The following is a 20,346-nucleotide window of genomic DNA, read 5'->3' as shown; positions in this document are numbered from 1 at the left end:
TTAAATCCCTGTGAAGCCTTCTGGGTTTGACAGTCGTCAGGAGATCGGTATTTTGGGCGGTCTCATGCTCTTTGTCAGGTGGGAACAGTTTAGAGATGGCCCCTTCCTGTCCTAACACATGCACAATGTGTGGAATAACTTGACTTACTCTGCAAAGAGTCCCAGAAGAGCTGCTGTTTTTAGAGCTGCAAAAGTTGGCCGAACTATAAATTAAATTATATGATTCAAGGCTTGATGTATGTTAAACCTGTGTGTGAGGGACAGTGTAGTTCATCTCAGACAATGACACCACACAGTTGCAGGCACTGACATGACTAAGACTGGCCTGAGTCATGATTTACGTCACACAAGAGCCGCACTCCACAGCTGGCCTAAGGAGATTACCCTCATACACACCCACAGTCAGAGACATATGCTCTCACACACCCACGGCTAAGTCCGTCCGGATTCACTCGCCAAGCTGAGACCAGAGTTCTTGTAATTCAATACGTGTGTTTTTGATGGACCTCACGCGCGTCAACCTTCTTTGTTTTATGTGTCTTAACTAAGGAAAAGTCGTCCTGAGGCCAACTCACACACACTCGACAGCCAACTGTGCTTTGCCAGCCAGCTCCCCGTGGGGTTACTCCCTAACACGCACACACCCATCCTTTTCTCACAGCTCCATTCAAAGTTGACCCCAGGCTTGGCACACAGCCAAAACCACAACGCTAGCTAAGCCAGACGCCAAGTTAGTGTTTCCTCAGGCAGAACGCGCGCACGTGATTGATGATTCATGGCATTACAGTAGTAGTGGTAGTACAATAATGCTGTGTGCGTTTGCTGCAGCTACATTACAGTGAATGAGTCTGGACAGCTAAGGAGCTGCTAAGCTTCCGTCTTTCACAAGTGTGGAAAAAATTAAGCGTTTTGCTCCAATATTAGTAATTTTAACAAAAGGTCAAATAGCTGGCATGAGGGAAACAAAAGCTTCCTCTGAGTCTGCTGACTGACATGTCGGTGTGAAGCCGAGTCCAGGCTCCTCGTGTGCCACTTCAACATTTTTAACCACATGTTTTACAACAATGACGATCTGCTTCTGCTCTTTCACCGTCCTGCTGCTATATTTTTTGGTGATTATTAACCTTTTTTCTCTGCTTTCAGCTGGAGTCTGGTGAGGAAGTAGAGGTGGAGGAGTTCTACGTCAAGTTCAAGGGCTTGTAAGTTGTAGCTATGTGGGGTTTTTTTCTCAGCTTTCTACAGCTTTTGTCTTTCACAGCAGGGATCCCTCTTTTTTTAGATCCATTTGCTACACACACACCAGGACGTCCATTGGTCTCTTGGTGTGAAAGGCTCAGTATATTCTGCCTGAGAAGCTTTATTCAATTTTCTTTATGCGCCAACCGCTTTTATTTTAAATCTATTCTAACATCAATAACAGAGGCGGGAGCAGCACTCTTTCTGCAAACTTGGGTTTGGCCAAGATAACAAGTCAGATTAGAAATACAGTTCAGCAGTTTCATTAATCTTAAAAGCTAAATTGACTGGTGGTGTAGGGTTTTACACCACCTCCTAAATATTTTTTTGCTATTCATTACATATTGACAAAAAATTAACAGTTGCCTAAACTGTCAAAACCTCGCCAAAAATCTTCTATTGCAGCTCTAGATGCTGTGTTCACCTGTATTTTACATATTTTCTTTGTTAAATTGATTCTTCCTGTTTTTTCCCCTCATATTTAGAACCAAATTAAATAAGACTTTATTGTCTGAAAATTGGGATTAACATTAGCTTGTTATGCCAAGTACCCAGAATTTCATAGTATAAAAATACAATAGTTTTTACTGTATTTAAAAATACAAATCCTAATTTTATTTACAACTGGAAAGCATCAATAGTTGCAACAGCTGATGAATATTTTGATTATTACAATATAATAAGCATGCTTTTATTGTAGAAATGGTGTTACACATAATCTGTCTTGTTCAATTTGAATTGACAGCCAGTCACTCTGTCTTTAAACTGTTCCTAAACCTCCATAAATTGAACAGGACATAATCAGCAGGTTGCTTTAAAAATGTTTAATCCAGCAGCTTTCATTCTAAAACCCAGAGCCGGCTGGTTACACTGAATATCAGCCACCAGTGACTTTCATCCTCAAAGTAGGCTTCCTCTTTAATTTGTCACCTTTCACAGTGCTGCCACTATAATGCCCCATTCATCCTCCCAGAAATTAGTTCAGAAGGTGTTTCAGTAACACATTTTAGTGATGTAACTGTGAGAAAATCAACAGATCATCTTAATGTGGGACTACAGGGGGTCTGTTTTATTGAATTACTAAAACAACCTTTTTTTCTCGCTAAAAGAAATGGTTTCTAATGTGTTGGTGCTAAAAGGAAAGAGCTGATTTGTTCGTTTGGTTCCAGTTCGTACCTCCACTGTCGCTGGTCCGATCTGGAGGAGCTGGAGAAGGACAAGAGGATACACCAGAAGATCAAGAGGTTCAAAGCCAAGCAGCAGCTCAACAACTTTATCACTGAGGTAAAGCAAAGAAAGCTGTTCTTCCTGGTAGTCCATTGGCCTCTTACCGTTATAATTTTATTTTTAGTCAAAAAAAAAACAACCTTTCATAGATATTTTACATGTTTTGATGAGTTTATGAGTTGAAATATTTCAGATCATTCCTAATTACACTGTAAATCTCCTCTTCTCTTGCAGATGGACGATGAGCCTTTTAACCCAGATTATGTGGAGGTGGACCGAGTCCTAGATGTTTCAGAGAGCACAGATGAAAATGGAGAGGTGCTTGGCTCTCTCTCAGATTTCCATCACTCTTTTCCCTCATTAGCAATAAAGTTCACTAAACCCGTTTTTTTTTCTGTCTAGATCGTCACCCTGTATTTGGTGAAATGGTGCAGTCTGCCTTACGAAGATGCTACCTGGGAGCTGAAGGCAGACATCGACCAGTCTAAGATAGATGAATATGAACGCATCGCAGCACGCGAACCCAACACTAACCGAGTGGTGAGTACAGGCTGTCTGGGTGCTGCCTGCCTCCCGTCCTCCTCCCAGTCGATGCGTTTCTGTGTGTGTTGGCCTGCTGCCTCCTCCAGATTTACAGCTCCTCTAACTGGTTTCCACAGAGCCACGTTCATGTGGTCTTACACTCTCAACACACACGCTGAGGAACACACGCCCTGCTCCTGTGGCCGGGCCAAACCACTAACAGTATGTTTAATGCTTAACAGAGGGAGCTGACTGGCTGTGGTCTTTTCCTCCATCAGTCTTTCTGTCCCTGAGTCCATCTTTTCAACGACTGTCTGTTTTCCCCTTAAGGAAGATATTAGAAACCCTCCATCATTCAATGGCAGCACTTGGAAGTGGATTTATTTAACCTCTAGTAGTCTTTAGAGGATGGTGGTGCATTTATATCAATAGACATTCATTTCCCCTGAGTAGGAACTTAAGAAAAGTAACCTACTGCTCTACAATAGATGAATTTAAGAGAGAAAAACCCCAAAGCAACTTAAAACAGGATCAAATATTTAAAGTATTTTCCAGATCTGGATTATTATGGAAAAAAGTGAAAGTTTTTTTTTTTTTGAGGAGTCGGCATTTCCAAAAGCATTCCATAGTAATCCATTTGTGTTGGCATCCATTGGTCCATCAACCATCGACCTTATTCCACATCCATCCTCCTGTCTCTGTCCATTTGTCCATTCTTCCATCAGTGTAGATGTTTTTGTCTGCACATTCAATCATCGCAATTCCTTCCCTCCTTTGTTTGTGTTTCGTTTCTTTAGAAATATAAAATAAGACACCTACTATAAACTTATAGTAAATATCGTTTACTTTAACCTTGGAAATATTCTAGAAAAACTGTCATGTCTGGAAAAGCTTTTCATTTGGATATAAAGATATATCAATCGGATTTAAAGGTACATTGGAGGATTTTAAGCTACTCAGTAACATCCTAATCCTGCTGACATGCAAGAATGAAATATTCTGTCTCCAAGCGTCCTGAATGAAGCTCCTTATCTATAAGTTATTATTTAAAATGTCCCCTCAGACATGAGGTTTGTTTTCATGAGATTGATGATGAAAATGTGTAGCGGTGTATTTGGGGTATTTGATAAGCTAATACCTAATTTTTCTTGTCATGTAGGCTCCAGTTCGTAGGTTGCTCTAAGACACTTTATATTGAATGATCACACTTCAACCCCCTGGATTTGAACAAAAACCATTTGTCTGAATAGTTTAGTGTCAATAAAGATCTTATAAACGAAAACAATTAAAACATTATGCATAATACATAACCTGAGTAGGTTGGAAGGGAATGCATTCTTTGTGAATTCAAGAGGAAGTGGTCGCTCTTAGAAGCAAGTTTAAACCCTGCAGCCCCAACTTCCAAGGGCCCTACCCCGATGATTTACTAGGGATTAATGAGGCTCGCTGTGGTTTAACGACCTCGCATCATCTCTGCTTGTCTCAAGGATCGGCCTTCTGCAGCCGACTGGAAAAAGCTGGAGAGCTCCAGAGAATACAGGAACGGCAATGCACTCAGGGAATACCAGCTCGAAGGCCTCAACTGGCTGACTTTCAACTGGTACAACTCGTAAGTCACTGTTAATTGTATTATCCAAGATGTATCTCCTAACCGGCGCTCTGTCCTGTGCATGAAATAGCACTTCATTAAGGCGTCTTAAGTGGACATTAAAGTTAGCATTAAGTGGCTCTGTTCGATCTTGCTGTTTAAGTTTCCCCACTGGTGCCGTGCATGTGTAAAATATATGCTCCAATCACATGCCAGGACTCTAGGCAAGAACTCTGGAAGAAAATGAGTTAAAGATAATAAATGATGTGTTGGTTTTTTCTGTTGGATTATCTGACACGTTTAAGAAATATGGTCAAACTCCAGAGGAAGGCAGACTTTTCCAGAGATACATTAGCAGGTATTTTCCAGCGTGTGTTTTTTGCATTAGATCACTGCAGTGGAAAACAAACCACATAACTCTACTTGAAAATTGGCATTAATGCACCAGAATGGGACGATCTTTTGTTTTATGAAGGTCCGACTAGAAAGTTAATGGAATTCAACATCAGGGCCTCAGTGCACAGGATTAACTTGGAAGCAGGGGACATTTCTACAGTTTAGTGAAGCTGAATGCAGAGAATATAAAAATCCATCTGTTTCCTCCCGCTGACCTCATCATCTGTGCTCCACAGACGTAACTGTATACTGGCAGACGAGATGGGGCTCGGAAAGACCATCCAGTCCATTACATTCCTCTACGAGATCTATATGAAGGGCATTGAGGGGCCATTCCTGATCATCGCCCCTCTATCCACCATCCCTAACTGGGAGAGGGAGTTCAGGACCTGGACGGAGCTCAACGTTGTCGTCTACCACGGCAGCCAGGCCAGCAGGAAAACCATCCAGGCCTATGAGATGTACTACAGAGATCCCCAGGTAACAGGAGGACGACTCTTGAAATAGTTTTACAGCAGCGTATCGTTTTTAAATGAGCTAGGTTATGTTTAGAGTGTATAAAAATGTTGATCAGGCTGTGGATAATTAAGGGGGACGTGGTTTTAAAAAAAAATCAAGAGCTCACACTATTTTCTATTTTCTGTTCTTCCTTTAGCTGTAATTATTACCACTTTGTATCTGAAATGATAGAACCTTGAGTATTTAAATTTTAATTGCGCATTGTGCTTGAACTGATGATTATCACTTTCATCTTAGGTTAGAAATATTAAATAAAAATGAAATTCTTGCAAAAAAAAACTGCTAGATGTCAGTCATGCATTCGTTATTTAAAACCACTGAAAATCTCCTGATTCATATAACTAACTACAGAACTTTACCTGTTATTTCAAAGAAAAAAACGTCTGTCAAACCACTACATCTCTTAGTAGATATCAATTTTAAATACATGCTAGATAATCTTTTATTTCACATACTTGGAGTTTTTTATACGAGATAATCAGGTCTACTTTTTGTGTTTCAAGGAAATGCCATTGCTTATTTCTATCCCTGAGTTAAATAATGTTTTTTTTTTTTATTTAACTTTGTCCCTGAGATAAAAAGGATTCACATAAGGCCTATTAAAAAAGAAGCTTTTGCATGAAATGGTCAGCAGATCGGGGGAAATATTGAGTCGGTCGAGGATGAGCAGGGCTCCTTGGCCACTTAAGCTCTTTACAGGCCTGTAGCTGTAAGCTGTCATTGTGCCGTGCTGCAAACATCTCTTAGTATAACCTTCGCCACAGTCAGCCCCTGAGGAAAATAAGCTGTAGTAGCAGTGCGCTTGCTTGGTGCTCGTTCTAATCCAGCCTGAGGTAATCCTCCAGGTCATGAAGACGGCACCTTTTGTTCTTTTTCCTCCCATCCGCTGTATTCCACACAGACTGGAGACATAAAAGCTGTTTCTATGCAGAGGTGAACATGCACACTTCAGTATGAGTGGACATTTTGTAAAATCATGGATCTGATTAAAATGAAGGGCTCCCCTCATATCACCTAAGGGCAAAATGGTACCGGAACCAATGTTTTATGTTGTGGCTTTAAAACGATTTAATGGAATGTAAACTACCATAGTTGCTCTTTCACTGCAGGGTCTTTTGCACTTGATAGTTAAAATCCTTTCTTTTCAATAACAGGGGTGCATGACTATTTTTCAGCTTAACTGTAGATCTTAGAGTGCTCAATGTTTGGGTCATTTTCTGCAGTACAGTGCCTGGTAAAATAATTTCTACCCCTTTAACTGCTGGAGATTCATCTTCAACTAAAACAAGCAGAGCTGTGGGAAAGTTAGATAGAAGCATAGCCCCTTGTTGAAATGGCCTAGTCAAAGTCCTAGTCAAAGTTTTGACCCGGGTTGGCTGAAGTAAAATACGTGCCACACATTTTCACTCAGTTATACACCGCTTTGCTTTGGTCTGTCACATAAAATCTTAATAATAAACAGATGTTTGTGGTTGTAATATAAAAACATCAAATATATGAAATAGCTGAAGGGATGGAGGTAGTTTATCAGGACACAGATCAACATTTCTGATGTAATGTAGAGGGATAATCGGGTCGAGGCTGTGGAACAGGAGAAAAACAAGTCATTAACGGTAGACTAGAAGATGCAACTTCATGTGGTTTATATGTTATGAAATCTATCAATTACTTTTCTTGGCTTTTACTTCTAGACTTCTGTTTCTGTGTCCAATTTCAGGAATCAATAATTAACGAAGTTTGCTCTTTTTTCTCATTGTTCTCTTTTTACGTCACTCCAGGGCAAGATAATAAAAGGAGTGTACCGGTTCCACGCGGTCATTACGACATTTGAGATGATTCTGGCCGACTGTCCGGAGCTGCGCAGCATCCCGTGGCGCTGTGTGGTGATCGACGAAGCCCACCGCCTCAAAAACAGAAACTGCAAGCTGCTGGAGGGACTCAAAATGATGGATATGGTGAGTAGACATCTTTTTCTATTTGCAGCCCAGCTGTGGGGGAACTAAGAGAGTTGGAAGGCTCATTTCTAATTAGCCCAGTGTCTCCGCTCTGTTACTGTAATCTCTCTTTCCATCTTTCAATATTTCCAGTCCCTTAGACACATCCTGCTTTTAATTTTAGATCAGCTAAATTTGTATTTCCTTTCTCCACTTTGTCCTCCAGGAACACAAAGTCTTGTTGACAGGAACTCCTCTTCAGAACACAGTGGAGGAGCTCTTTAGCTTACTCAACTTCCTGGAACCAGAGCGATTCCCATCTGAACAGACTTTCATGACTGAATTTGGAGACTTGAAGACTGAAGAACAGGTAATGGGCACTAACCAGTACACGACTCTGGACATAAAGGTGCAAAACATCTTGAAACTTCCCATTATAGGCTTATTGATATCCTTGTTCTCTGTCAGGTCCAAAAACTTCAAGGCATTCTGAAGCCCATGATGCTTAGAAGACTGAAGGAGGATGTGGAGAAGAACCTAGCCCCCAAAGAGGAGACTATTATTGAGGTGGAGTACTTGGAGATCCAAAGGCCTTCCTCCTTTTGGAAAGCTTTCTTACCTAAATTAATTGATTTTTCTGATGTTATCGTTAGGTGGAGCTGACCAACATCCAGAAGAAATACTATCGGGCCATACTGGAGAAAAACTTCTCCTTCCTGTCCAAAGGAGGCGCAGGAGGAAGTGGATCAGCAAGTGTCCCCAACCTTCTCAACACCATGATGGAGTTGAGGAAATGCTGCAACCACCCCTACCTCATAAATGGTGCAAACTCTCTTCCTTAAGAGTGGTATGATGCTGAAGTGAATTGGTCCAGAATGACCTTTTGGTCCTTCCTGTCTGCTTTGCAGGAGCGGAAGAGAAGATCATCGAGGAGTTTAGGGATTCCCATGGCGGCAGGACTGATGTGCCAGAGATGGCTCTCCAAGCTATGATCCAGGCGGCTGGGAAACTGGTGCTCATCGACAAGCTGCTGCCCAAACTAAAAGCCGGAGGACACAGGGTTCTGATTTTCAGTCAGATGGTCCGCTGCCTGGACATTCTGGAGGACTACCTCATCCAGAGACGGTGAGATCAGAGACAAACATGGTCCAAGTGTCAGGATCCCAGCTGGCTTGAAGCAGTTTTCCTGTTACTAATGCTGAGATATGAGAGCCGTGTAATCTGTCCACCTAAAGAGGCAAAATGTGACAAAAATGGAAGCTTCAACTTCTTAAATTAGTTGATTGCCATAAACATTAGAATTCAGGTCATTTTTCCAAGTTTTTCCTAAAAGTGAACAGAACTAAAACTTACAGATTACTGAGTAAATTTATTTTTCTTAACCCTACTCCATGCTTTTTTTCCCCATACTTTTCATTCATTCGCAGATATCCATACGAACGAATAGACGGCAGAGTTCGGGGAAACCTGCGACAGGCCGCCATCGATAGGTTTTCCAGACCAGACTCGGACCGTTTTGTCTTCCTGCTCTGTACCAGAGCGGGTGGGCTCGGCATCAACCTGACCGCAGCAGATACCTGCATCATCTTTGACTCGGACTGGAATCCTCAGAATGACCTTCAGGTATACCTTCCCCCCGACACGTGGTCGCCTCTTAGTGAATAATATGCAGTACAGAGAATGAAAGATTTTGGCATTTTATTTCATGTATGCACAAATAGACTTAACTTTTCAGAAATGTAATCTATTAAGATTATTAATAATATTAAGAAGATAAAAACAAGAAGAAAACCCTGCATTAAAAATATTAGATTTTAAAAAATATACCCTTTTTTTGGTCTACATCTATCCAAGCATTCATTATTTGCTTGTCCTATCACCTCTTCACCCATATGTCCAGTCTCTTCATGCATACATGTATCCATTTATGAATACAGATTAGATAATTAGTCTTGTGTTTGAGTGCTAAAACCAGCATTAAAAAAACAGCAGCTTCCTCTAAAACGATGCATCTCTGAACGTCCGCTCCACCAGGCTCAAGCAAGATGTCATCGTATCGGCCAGTCCAAGTCGGTGAAGATCTACCGCCTGATCACCAGGAACAGCTACGAGAGAGAAATGTTTGACAAGGCCAGTCTGAAGCTTGGGCTGGATAAGGCTGTTCTGCAGAGCATGAGTGGAAGAGAGAACGCTAACAGTGGGGTGAGTCCAACCACACCCCGTCACACACTCTGTTTCCTGGCCAAAAAACGATTTCAGTTTATTTACAGCACTGAAGAACGAAAGCAAATACAGTAAAATATTACTGAACAGTAATGTCAAAAATCAGATTGTAAACAGATGCTCAAAATGGAGCTGGAGGTATACAGCTTCTGTCACACTTCCCCTTACTGTGGCTGGACTTTTGAACCTCCTCTAGATCACCACGAGAAATAACTCCTCATTGTTGTCCAGGTCCAGCAGTTGTCAAAGAAGGAAATCGAGGACCTACTGAGAAAAGGTGCCTATGGAGCTTTGATGGACGAAGAAGATGAAGGCTCAAAGTTCTGCGAGGAGGACATCGACCAGATCCTCCAGAGACGAACCCACACCATCACCATCGAATCGGAGGGCAAAGGCTCCACTTTTGCTAAGGTGAAAAACCTCGGCACTGTTCACTCTGCCTGGAAAGAGAAGCATGTTATATTTACACAAACATGTCCCCCCCCTGCAGGCCAGCTTTGTTGCGACAGGAAACCGAACAGACATTTCTCTGGAGGATCCAGACTTCTGGCAGAAATGGGCCAAGAAAGCAGAGCTGGACATGGATGCCATTAATGGCCGGGTATGACACAAAGATTTAAAACACCTCTGTTTTTCTTTATATCGTCTTTATAGTTTAAAATCTCTTTTATTAGTATCTGGATCATGTGCTGCTGTGCACTACCAGTCAGCTGGCTGGAAGATCACAATTCTCTCACTAAAAGAATCTGGCTGTCTGACGTTAATTTGATCTAAATTGACTGTTTATTATAAACTTAAGCTGCGATATAATGATTGTATTTAAAAAATCTGTATGTTGGATTAGTTTAGCAGCGGTAATGTTCTTTTCTTTAGAAAAATTGGCTTTTTTCGGATAGAATTATTTAGGGAAATAATTCATTTGAGATATTGACCTGGAGTTTAGAGCTCAGTTTAGATGTTTGTTTAGTCCTGAGCTCAGTTTAGTCCTGAGTGCTACTTTTAAAAGAAAAATAAATCATATAATAAATCATATAATTTATGTAACAATTTCCATCCAATTAAGATAATTTTTTTGCGTTGATTTTAAATTGTTTCGTTTAATCGATGAAATGTTTCATGTTGAATTGGTTGAAATGTTAATTAGTGGAACCAATGTCTGAAGTTTCTCTAAACGACTTATCCATGGGGATCCCCTGTGTAACGTCAGAGTTCATTTACCAGTAGATAAACATTAACATGGTTGTTTCTCTTGGCTCACCAGTAGCTCCTGGGTGTCATAACTTCTGCTGTTCATCATCAATCATTTTTTCCTGTCAGAATGCCTGTTTATCCCCATTTAACCCGCAGTACTGCCACGCTTTCCTCTGGATCTGCATTTCAAGACCTTTAAAACACCTTTTATAACTCATGCAATCACGTCTGAACCACTTGAAAACGTCTTACCAACTGCTTAAAATATTAAACAAAGAAAATAAAATAAACTACTGATGCTGATAGATTTTCAACTTTTCTGTAAATACACTAAAATAAATAAAGGGGTGTTAAAAGCAGAGGTCCGCATGATGTGAGAATTTTCTATAAAACATCTGCTGCACTCCTGTAGGAACCAACAGCACTGACTGTGCGCATCTCCTCTTGATAAAGTGGGGTCACTTTGGTAAATGTTGAGAGCTCTCAGCAAATACTAGGAGGAAGTATTTGAGACGGTCAGAGAGGAGGAGACAGACAGGACAGGGAGAAGCACACAGAGAGGAATGGAAGGAAGGGAGGAGATTAATATTGACGGTTGGGAATCTCCTCTCTTCCTTAATTACCCATGTTTCCCTGCTCTCGTGTGTGTATTTGAGCGAGCGAGCGAGGAAGAGTAAGCTGCTTAGCTCCACTTAACAGAGCGCAGATGCCTTGAGGCTACAGAGATATCACTTAGGCTTGTGCTCACACAAGCACACACAGAAACAAGGCCTCCATGCCTTTCTTACACGCTCACTGCACGTTCTGCTAACTGGAGTCTTAATATTCCTGCTTTACTCACACCCCCTCCACCCTCGTTATATCATTTTCTTTTTTTTTCTCTCTGTGTATTTCTCACTTCTCTTGTTGAGGGCCCTCCTCTGAAACACTTAATCCACCTCTGCGAGCTTGAATCTGGGCCGTTCCCCGGGGATTTCTTATTGTGCGGCGTTGAAATGGAAATGACTGCAGCTCTGTGATAATTGTGGAACTAACCACGGCCTTGTTTGCACATATTAATGGGACTGCTAGGGAGTGAAAAATCTAATTAATTGAACAAAAATGTAATTCATTAGACAACATAATTAATGCCAGTTTATGTTGGAGCTAGACAGCAAATTTCCCAATATCAGGGACAAGTATCCAATTAATCAGATCTTATCCTGTAGATGCCATGTTTTGGCAGCATTTATGCTGGTTATAGGAGTCAAAATGGGTCATTTTACAGGAGCACAACAGAAGGCTCTTTGCATAATGTTACGGTTGGATTTAAGGCAGTCTGTAATTAAACCTAGAGGTTTGCTAAAACAAGATACAAGTTACCAGAATAAAAGCCTATCAAGGTTCAGGAAATACATTTTGATTTTTATCTTCAGAACACGCTGGTGATTGACACACCAAGGGTGAGGAAGCAGACGCGGCACTACAGCAGCGTGAAAGAGGATGACATGCTCGAGTTCTCCGAGCTGGAGAGCGACGACGACGAACCCAGCAAGCCTTCTACCAAACAGCGTCGACCTCAAGACAAAACCCAAGGCTACCCCAGATCCGAGTGCTTCAGGGTGGAGAAGAACCTGCTCGTCTATGGGTCAGTTTCTACCAGATACTTATCCCGTTGTCAGTTTTATTCTTAAGGTTTAAAAGAGAAACAGACCCACAGCATCCCGCATCCTCCACCATGTTTAACAGAGGGCTTAAAAGATTTATACAGCCATTTTAAACCTTAAAAAATCAGCTGTCAGCTAAATAAATGCTTCACTACATTCAATTTAAAGGAACTCTTTGAGAAGCCAACAGCTGTACCACTTGGACTGTTTAAAAACAAACATTACTTGATTTATTTAGTTACTTTTAACCCACTGATTATTAAAAGTTCTAAATATGAACTTAGTCTGTTGCAACTGGAAATAACCTCAGCTAGTAAGATTTTAAATGCTATTAATACATTAATTGAGTTTGTTTGCTCCCATGGTGATCTAATTCAAATATTAAGAGTCTCAAAATTTGGGCAAGCTCATATCTGTTTCTCTCTTGCTTCTTTTCTTATGTGCGGCCGTTTTGTATGTTTTTTAAAAATTATTTTTAAACTATTGTTTTTTTCTTCCGACATGATAAAAATGGCTGTGATTAAAAAATGTTACACAGGTCTCAATTTAAACCAAAAAGAAAGACATTAACAAAAGATGGCAAAGAAAAGCAGTGGCTGATGAATCGGCCAAAGCATCCCTGTATCCGATGATACAAGACAAACACAGCTGGCCGATGTATCAAACTATCCCTATTACCACTACCTTTGCCTTTATTGTAAGGGGGAACCGGATGAGAACTGCAAGAGACCTTCAGAATGACCTCTAGCAGGCCCCAAATGTGCATGTGTCTACACAAACGGCTAGAAACCGACTCCATGAGGACGGTATGAGGGCCTGACTTCCATAGATGGGGATTGTGCGATCAGTGCCTGCAAAATCCTCCAGCATGACAAGTTTCGCTAGAGTGTGGCTGACGCACTCGAGCATGTGGCTGGAGTGTGTCAGCAAGTCCTGCCAATTGAAGGCATTGAAGCTATGGAATTTCCCGCAAGATCCCCAGACCTGAATCTGAATGAACACATCTGGGACATCATGTCTCGATCCATCCACCAACATTACGTTGCACCACAAATGGTCCAGGAGTTGGTGGATCCTTAGTCCAGGTCTGGGAGAAGATCCCTCAGTGGACCATCCGCCACCTAATCAGGAGCTTTCCCAGGCGTTGTAGGCAGGACATACATGGAGGCCACACACAATACTAAGCCTCAATTTGACCTGTTTTAAGGAAATTACATGAAAGTTGGATCAGCCTGTAGCGTTTTTCCACTTTAACTCTGAGTGAGACTCCAAATCCAGGCCCCCATTGGTTAATATGTTTGGTTCCATTGATGATTTTTATGTGATTTTTGTTGTCATCACATTCAACTTTGTATAGAACAAAATATTCAATGGGAATATTTGATTCATTCACATCTAGATTTAGTGTTCCCTTTAATTTTTTTATTTTTTATCATTGGGTTATACGCACTGATTTCTCTGAAACCTAAAATGATCAATCTCTGTAACAGAATCATCTTAACCGAGATTCATTTAACGTATAATAACTGTTCTAGCTGACGTTCTTGGTGCAGATCTTAATTATCTAGTGAGCCCTTCCATTATCATAGCTCACTTTGTGTGGGGATGTGTGTAAGAGGGTGAACAGTGACGCTAGTGAGACATTACCATTGTTATTGTTACAGTCTAGTCTTGTGGCCTGAGGCTGTAGGACACAAAAACACACTGTCTGAGTGGGCCCGTCATCTCTGGTCAGCCATGTTTTTTTTTCTTTATAATGTTAATTTCTTTCTGTAGCCCTCACCCTCCATTTTATAAAAAAAGACAGACTCACATGCTTCAGTGAATATTGAGAAGTAGCTGTAAAAAAAGGAAAAACATGAAAGAGGGAAAACCAGAGGAATCCACATCAGTCAGTGGATCTTTAGTTAGTGGGTGTAGAAGGGCTGTGATCCATGAAAACACACACTCAAAGGGATGTTTGGGTGGAACTGGTTAGCTGCCAGTAATCATTAAGTCAGCACACTGGTTAAATGTGGTTTGGGGATCTGAGCACTGATGGAAGTTGGAGAGATGGACTGATAGGGAGTGAATGTGGTGGATTCATGTGGAATATAATATTGTCTGACTTCCTCAGTATTACTCCATGAGAAGGATTTGTTAAATGTAGCTGGGATCTTCAAAGAACGATTGACAATTCTATTTAGATCATTTCCTTAGCCAGAGAATTTTCTCTTTTCTTGCACAACACCATATTAGTTTGCAGACAACAGCTACATTTTATCCGTTACTTTTTTTCCTTGAAACTAGTTTTTATAAAGATTTGCGTTTTCACTGGCCGCTTCTTTTCCCATGTGCCCGTTTAGGTGGGGAAGGTGGAGTGACATCCTCGCTCACGGTCGCTTTAAGCGTCCCCTAAAGGAGGCAGACGTAGAAACGATCTGCAGGGCTCTCCTGGCCTACTGTCTGCTGCATTACCGTGGAGACGAGAACATCAAGAGTTTCATCTGGGACCTGATTACCCCGAGTGAAGACGGGACCACCAGAACGCTCACAAATCACTCTGGTAGGGTGGACAATCCTGCTGGTTTTAACCCGTAACCTGTACTCACTGTAAGAGAAGTCTGAGGCGGTTGGCTCTTCCAAAGGGAGATAAGCTGAACCAAAAGTATAATTTGTGATCTTTAATTTTAAAACTGCAAACAGGCAGCTAAGTTTCTCTACAAAGGTTGAGTTTGAACCAGTAATGTGAGGTCCAAAGATGAGGCAAGACGGGGGGATTGAAAATGGCAAATTTAGTGGTTTGTTAAAACTATAAAGATGAGTCTTTCCTTATCTATATCCTTTAAATGTAGTTAAATATAACATATACAATTTAATTTGTTTTTTGCCAACATTTTGTATGTTAATGCATTTTTTGTAACATTTTTCTGCCTCTCCAGGTCTCTCTACTCCAGTTCCCAGGGGCAGGAAGGGAAAGAAGGGGAAGATGACTGCTCCTCCTCCTCAGACGCCACGAGCTGATTGGCTGGCCACCTGCAATCCTGATCATTTACTACAGGAGGACAGTTATAAGAGACACCTGAAACATCACTGTAACAAGTAAGGCTTTGATAAATGGCTGCCTTCAAAAAGGGTTATGTTACTTTGAATGATTTTAAAAACCCAGTTAATAGAGAATAAACTTGTTTTGTAAATATGAAATGGATCTGTGGCAGATGTGTCGGTCCCAGGCTGTGCATCTAAAACTTCTGTGGTCAGCTCTCTCTCCTGTCGTCAGGGAGATATGCTTCCTTGCCCTCCAAATTCACTTCCAAGAATTTTTTTTTTCCTTCCCTCCTTCTTGAAGGAGAAGTTTGTGTGTGTCTGGCTGTGTTCCAGCCCAGGTGCTATGCAGGCAGACCTGTTGGAAGTGGGTAAAAGACGTGCACCAACACAGACACACACATACACACACATGGGGGTGATTATGTGGTGCCATCTGCTAGGCTGGAGCACAGCGTTGTGTGGCTAATCAGGCCTGGCACATTGATGGATGAGCACACACAGCCTGCCAACAAACAAACACACTGCAACTTGTTATGCCATTGATGCACACACACACAAACGCAGTGAGGATGAGGTGCAAAGGCCTGTCTTCACACCCCTCCTTTACTCCTCTCCAAACTTTCTGCTCCCCTCCTTCCTGCTCAGCTCCATCCTTTCAGTTCTTCCTCTGTGCCTCAGTCTTCCCCCCTCTCCTCCTCTTCTTCCTCTGTCTCTTGTTCCAACACTATTACTTACTGGTGACAAATCTGGTGACAAATGTTTACAGTGAAGCAAATCTCCCAGATACTGAGCAGTGCTGCCAGTGTCACAAGATCATATCTGCTGTTGCCTGGAGGGATTCATTTGATTTCCGGAGGAAAAACTCGAAATGATCTGTGATGCTGAACATCTGTAATTTGTATCCAGAGGAGACGTCTGATGACAGCAGCAGAACGACATAATCAGTGTTATGACAAATTCCACTATCACATACCTGGGCACAATGAAATTTGAGCGCTTTGATAAAGTATTCACACCCTGGAACAATTTGCATCACATTAATCACAGAGTTGAAGGTTTGTCAAGGGGATATTAAGTGATCAGGACAAAAGAGCATAACTGTGAAGTAGAAGGGATGCATGGTTTTCTGCCATAAAATGCATATTTGATCCATTAAAGTCGCCCCCTTTTACTAAAAGTAAAGTTAAATAAAATCTAATTTGTTTGAACAACTGGCTGCAGCTATCGATTATTTTGAAAATCAATTAATCTGTCGATTCTTTTTTGATTTTCCATTAATCGAATGACCAAAGGTTGATTAAAGATTTTAAACCAAATGAAGCTAAAACTGTGTCCTTAAAGGACTTGATGATAGGGCATATTAATTGACAAAATAGTTTGTTTTGTTTTTTACCTAGAATGCAATATCTTTAAATATTGTTTTACAATTTAGGTGTAATAGCTGCTCTTAGTGTGTTGTTCTTTCAGGTTAAGGCATGTTTTAGAGTCTATACTTAAGTGAACGATTAACAGATTACTAAATAACTTAGAGTTATTACAATAATAGATTAATGACAATTAATCTGATTCTTTTTAACCCCCACTGAATACAACTTGTTTACTTGGACAACTCCATATTTTTAACAGTTTTTTTTTATATATATAATTAAACTAGATCTTCCTGCGAGTTTGTAAATGTGTTATAAATAATAATTGGTATATTTTGGATTTAAAGAATGGATATTTAATGTATTTCTAGTCTCCTAAAAATAAAGCAGGTTTATCAGCATCAGTCCATCTGCCTGCAGTTTTTATAGATTTTGTTTTGTTTCTTTAGATTGATCTTTCATAAATGCTCTGCAATCCTCTGTGTTTATACTTTTGAAATATGATAAAAAGCTGATGGAGCTCTGGAAGCTGTCTGGAATTCTGTTTTTAGGAGCTGTAGTTTGTTTTACACTTTAGCTAAATACAAGATACTGTGAAAATGTTATAAATGAGTGAAACAATGTCCAACTAGTCAATCTGTTAAAAAGAAAAACATCTCTTGATTATTTTTTTCTATTTCAGGGTTCTGCTTAGAGTCCGGATGTTGTATTACCTGCGACAGGAAGTCATAGGGGACCAGGCGGAGCGCATCCTGGAAGGAGCTGACTCCAGGTCGGTGTAACTAAGAACTTAAAATCTCCTAAAATCCCTGTTTGATTGGGGAAAACTGTGTGAATAGCCTAAAAGATGCTGTTCTGCTACCATAGCGCTCCTGTTTACCCATATTGTTCTTCACCTTGTGTTCTCTTTGAAGACAACAGCTCGATGTTACCTAGAGAGAAAAAGATCCATTTTCTAATGCAGAGGAATTTTCCTGGAATATGACAGGCAGTTTTAAAAGCTAATGGACGGGCTCTGTAGCTTACATGCGTCAGGATATAGAGTCAAAAAGCAGATATTTTTAGGAACAAGTGATGAATTATTACTAAAGTGTATTTCTGTGTGTGCTACTGCCCTCTTTGGCGGAATGCTTCCTATTCTATGATTTTATCTGGAATAGATCGGCTATTTATCACAGTTTGACCTATTTAGAAGGGTTTAATTTCTCCAAAAAGAGCCATCAAGCATCATACATGTGAATTTTAGAGGAGGTGCTCACCTTTCCTGCTTCCTTCATTTCCTCTGATGACCCCCTCCTCTGCCTCATCCTTTTCCTCACTTTACATATTCCTTGCCATCTGTCCATTTCTTTCTTCTTCCACAGTGCTCTTTAGTCTCATCTCCCATCCCCCCTTTTACCCTGCCACCCAGATGTGAATGCATTTATAATGGGGAGCATGTGCACTCAAAGTTCTTCCTCTTCTACCTCCTCCCCTTTTTTTTTTCCTACCCCCCACTCAATGGCTACTGTGACAGACCCAAATGAGTGTGCGCTTGTCGGCGCGTGCCAGACGAGAGCATACGGGGTGCCATCGTGCCAACATATGCCAGGGGGATTTAGCATGCCAGTCTTGGCGCGCTCACGTTTCGTGTGTGTTTTGCCAAGGCCAGGCATGCTGCTGTTTGCAGAGATAAGGGGCTGTTTCCCTGGTTTCTTCTCTCCTCCTGTCACCCTCTGTCTCTCTGCTCCCATTGTGTTCCGTACCCTTTCTCTACATAACTGGCTGGAAATGCTATTCGCTTTCCATAATGGAGGATATTTGTTTTTCTGATGCCTAAACATGGAGTAATTGCACAAAGTTTAATTGCATGCATGGTCAAAAACCAGATGGTCTTGGTTGGACTCTTAGAGCAGAGGTTCTCAGACTCTTTAACTATGGGAACCATCTCGGTAAATGGAAAGTTTTCCGCCCTCATATTGTTTTAAAACGGCTTGCAGTTTTTTATCCAACTACACTTCATCAATAATGTATAATGAGGGTTACCTTTTGAGTTTTCTTTCCCCTGATTCCAAAATGTCCTATTTTTATTCCTAGAAAGTTGAGTTTTAAACAGTAAATTTACCAAATTCCATCTAATATGGCAGCATTTCCATATTACAATAAAATATGTGGTGTTTACTGAAAGACAACTGTTGGTACACATTTTTTTTTTCACAAAAAAAGCATTCACACAGTGATATAAATAAAAAAAAACTCCTTTAGCGCAGATACAGAATAATGCTTTGCCATATCATAATATGAAAAAATAACCCACTATGTTCATATAGTCAGTCTGACTTCATATGATAGCAAATTTCCAAATCAAAGTACATAGTTTATAAGTTCAATATGCTAAGCACAGTTTCTCTCCAAAGCGAGCACACCCCTTAGCTGATGTCAAAAGAATAATATGATGTAATAAAGAGCAGGCTTTATTCAACTTCTATAACGGCTATAAATTTGCTGTTTTTAGGTATCTTTATAAACAGCTATAACTGTCCAAACCACTGGTTACAGGAGTGAGTACTGTCTTGGAGATGTGTTAGGGGTGGTTACTGTCATGTGGTCACACCTTGAACTAAAGTGGATTATGCTCCAGTTTCTCATGTTAGCATTCGTTTCCTTTAGAGAACTGTAGCTCTCCATAACCAGCAGCCCAAACCATCACACTCCCTCCACCATGCTTAATTGTAACTGTGACATTCCTCTTAATACTCCTCTCTTTATACTCCATTCCTCTCTGCTAGTGTTTAGAAAACTGCTTCCAGACTTTCTCTGTAGAAGAGGTTTCCCTCTGAGATGGCAGCCATGCAGACCAGTTTTGGTATTTGCGGCACAAAGGATCAGATTTATTATCGGGCTTAGTTTGGACATTTTTACCCAGGATGTTTTAACTTTTGTTACCAATGGTTTAGACATGAACAGATGTTTCTATGCATACCACTAAATCAGCCTTAGTACTATGAGTAGTAGTTGCACCAGTTTCTAAGCCGCAGCTGGAAAGTTTCAATGGTTAAACTAGTATGATTTAGTTAGTTTTCTCAGCATGTCTTAGAAAAGGAAAATAAAAAAAAAACCCGAAAGTTTTATGTGGTATTAGTATGTAGAAACAGCTTAGTTTTTTTGTTGACTTAGTTTAAATCCAACCACATGTGATTTTAGCTTTGATTAAAAAACTGTCAAACTTATTTGGTGTCAGAAGACTTATTAACAGTGGAGGCTGATAATAACATGGCACCATCTTCCTCCCTCAGCGTGTTGGATATCTGGATCCCTCAGCCGTTCCACGCCGAGGTCCCAGCTGACTGGTGGGACACGGAGGCTGACAAGTCCCTGCTGATCGGCGTCTTCAAACACGGTAACGGACACGCACCTACAGCCTCTCGCTTCCCCCTCAGACACACATACAGCTGCATGCTTGGATAATATCCGCCCCTTCACACACACAT

The 20,346-nt window shown here is 40.8% G+C and overlaps 1 protein-coding gene across 2 annotated transcripts in view; it reads left to right on the top strand.

The window, feature by feature from the left end:
• The window catches only part of chd7 (chromodomain helicase DNA binding protein 7), an 85,986-nt gene that overhangs the window by 53,913 nt on the left and 11,727 nt on the right, over positions 1-20,346 (top strand). For both annotated transcript variants that reach the window (XM_038271551.1, XM_038271545.1), the window contains 20 exons: positions 1,144-1,199; positions 2,406-2,520; positions 2,698-2,781; positions 2,866-3,003; positions 4,473-4,594; positions 5,206-5,449; positions 7,267-7,443; positions 7,649-7,792; positions 7,891-7,989; positions 8,076-8,244; positions 8,331-8,547; positions 8,850-9,045; positions 9,457-9,624; positions 9,877-10,056; positions 10,136-10,246; positions 12,252-12,463; positions 14,828-15,027; positions 15,404-15,563; positions 17,559-17,648; positions 20,152-20,255. In XM_038271551.1, the coding sequence (XP_038127479.1) occupies positions 1,144-1,199; positions 2,406-2,520; positions 2,698-2,781; positions 2,866-3,003; positions 4,473-4,594; positions 5,206-5,449; positions 7,267-7,443; positions 7,649-7,792; positions 7,891-7,989; positions 8,076-8,244; positions 8,331-8,547; positions 8,850-9,045; positions 9,457-9,624; positions 9,877-10,056; positions 10,136-10,246; positions 12,252-12,463; positions 14,828-15,027; positions 15,404-15,563; positions 17,559-17,648; positions 20,152-20,255 (2,986 nt within the window). The remainder of the gene's footprint in view (positions 1-1,143; positions 1,200-2,405; positions 2,521-2,697; positions 2,782-2,865; positions 3,004-4,472; positions 4,595-5,205; positions 5,450-7,266; positions 7,444-7,648; positions 7,793-7,890; positions 7,990-8,075; positions 8,245-8,330; positions 8,548-8,849; positions 9,046-9,456; positions 9,625-9,876; positions 10,057-10,135; positions 10,247-12,251; positions 12,464-14,827; positions 15,028-15,403; positions 15,564-17,558; positions 17,649-20,151; positions 20,256-20,346) is intronic.

Source organism: Cyprinodon tularosa, unplaced genomic scaffold (assembly GCF_016077235.1).
Source record: "Cyprinodon tularosa strain WSP-4 unplaced genomic scaffold, ASM1607723v1 ctg12, whole genome shotgun sequence".
NCBI lineage: Eukaryota > Metazoa > Chordata > Actinopteri > Cyprinodontiformes > Cyprinodontidae > Cyprinodon > Cyprinodon tularosa.
The sequence above is the reverse complement of the archived record's forward strand: the minus strand, read 5'-3'. Positions and strand labels throughout refer to the sequence as shown.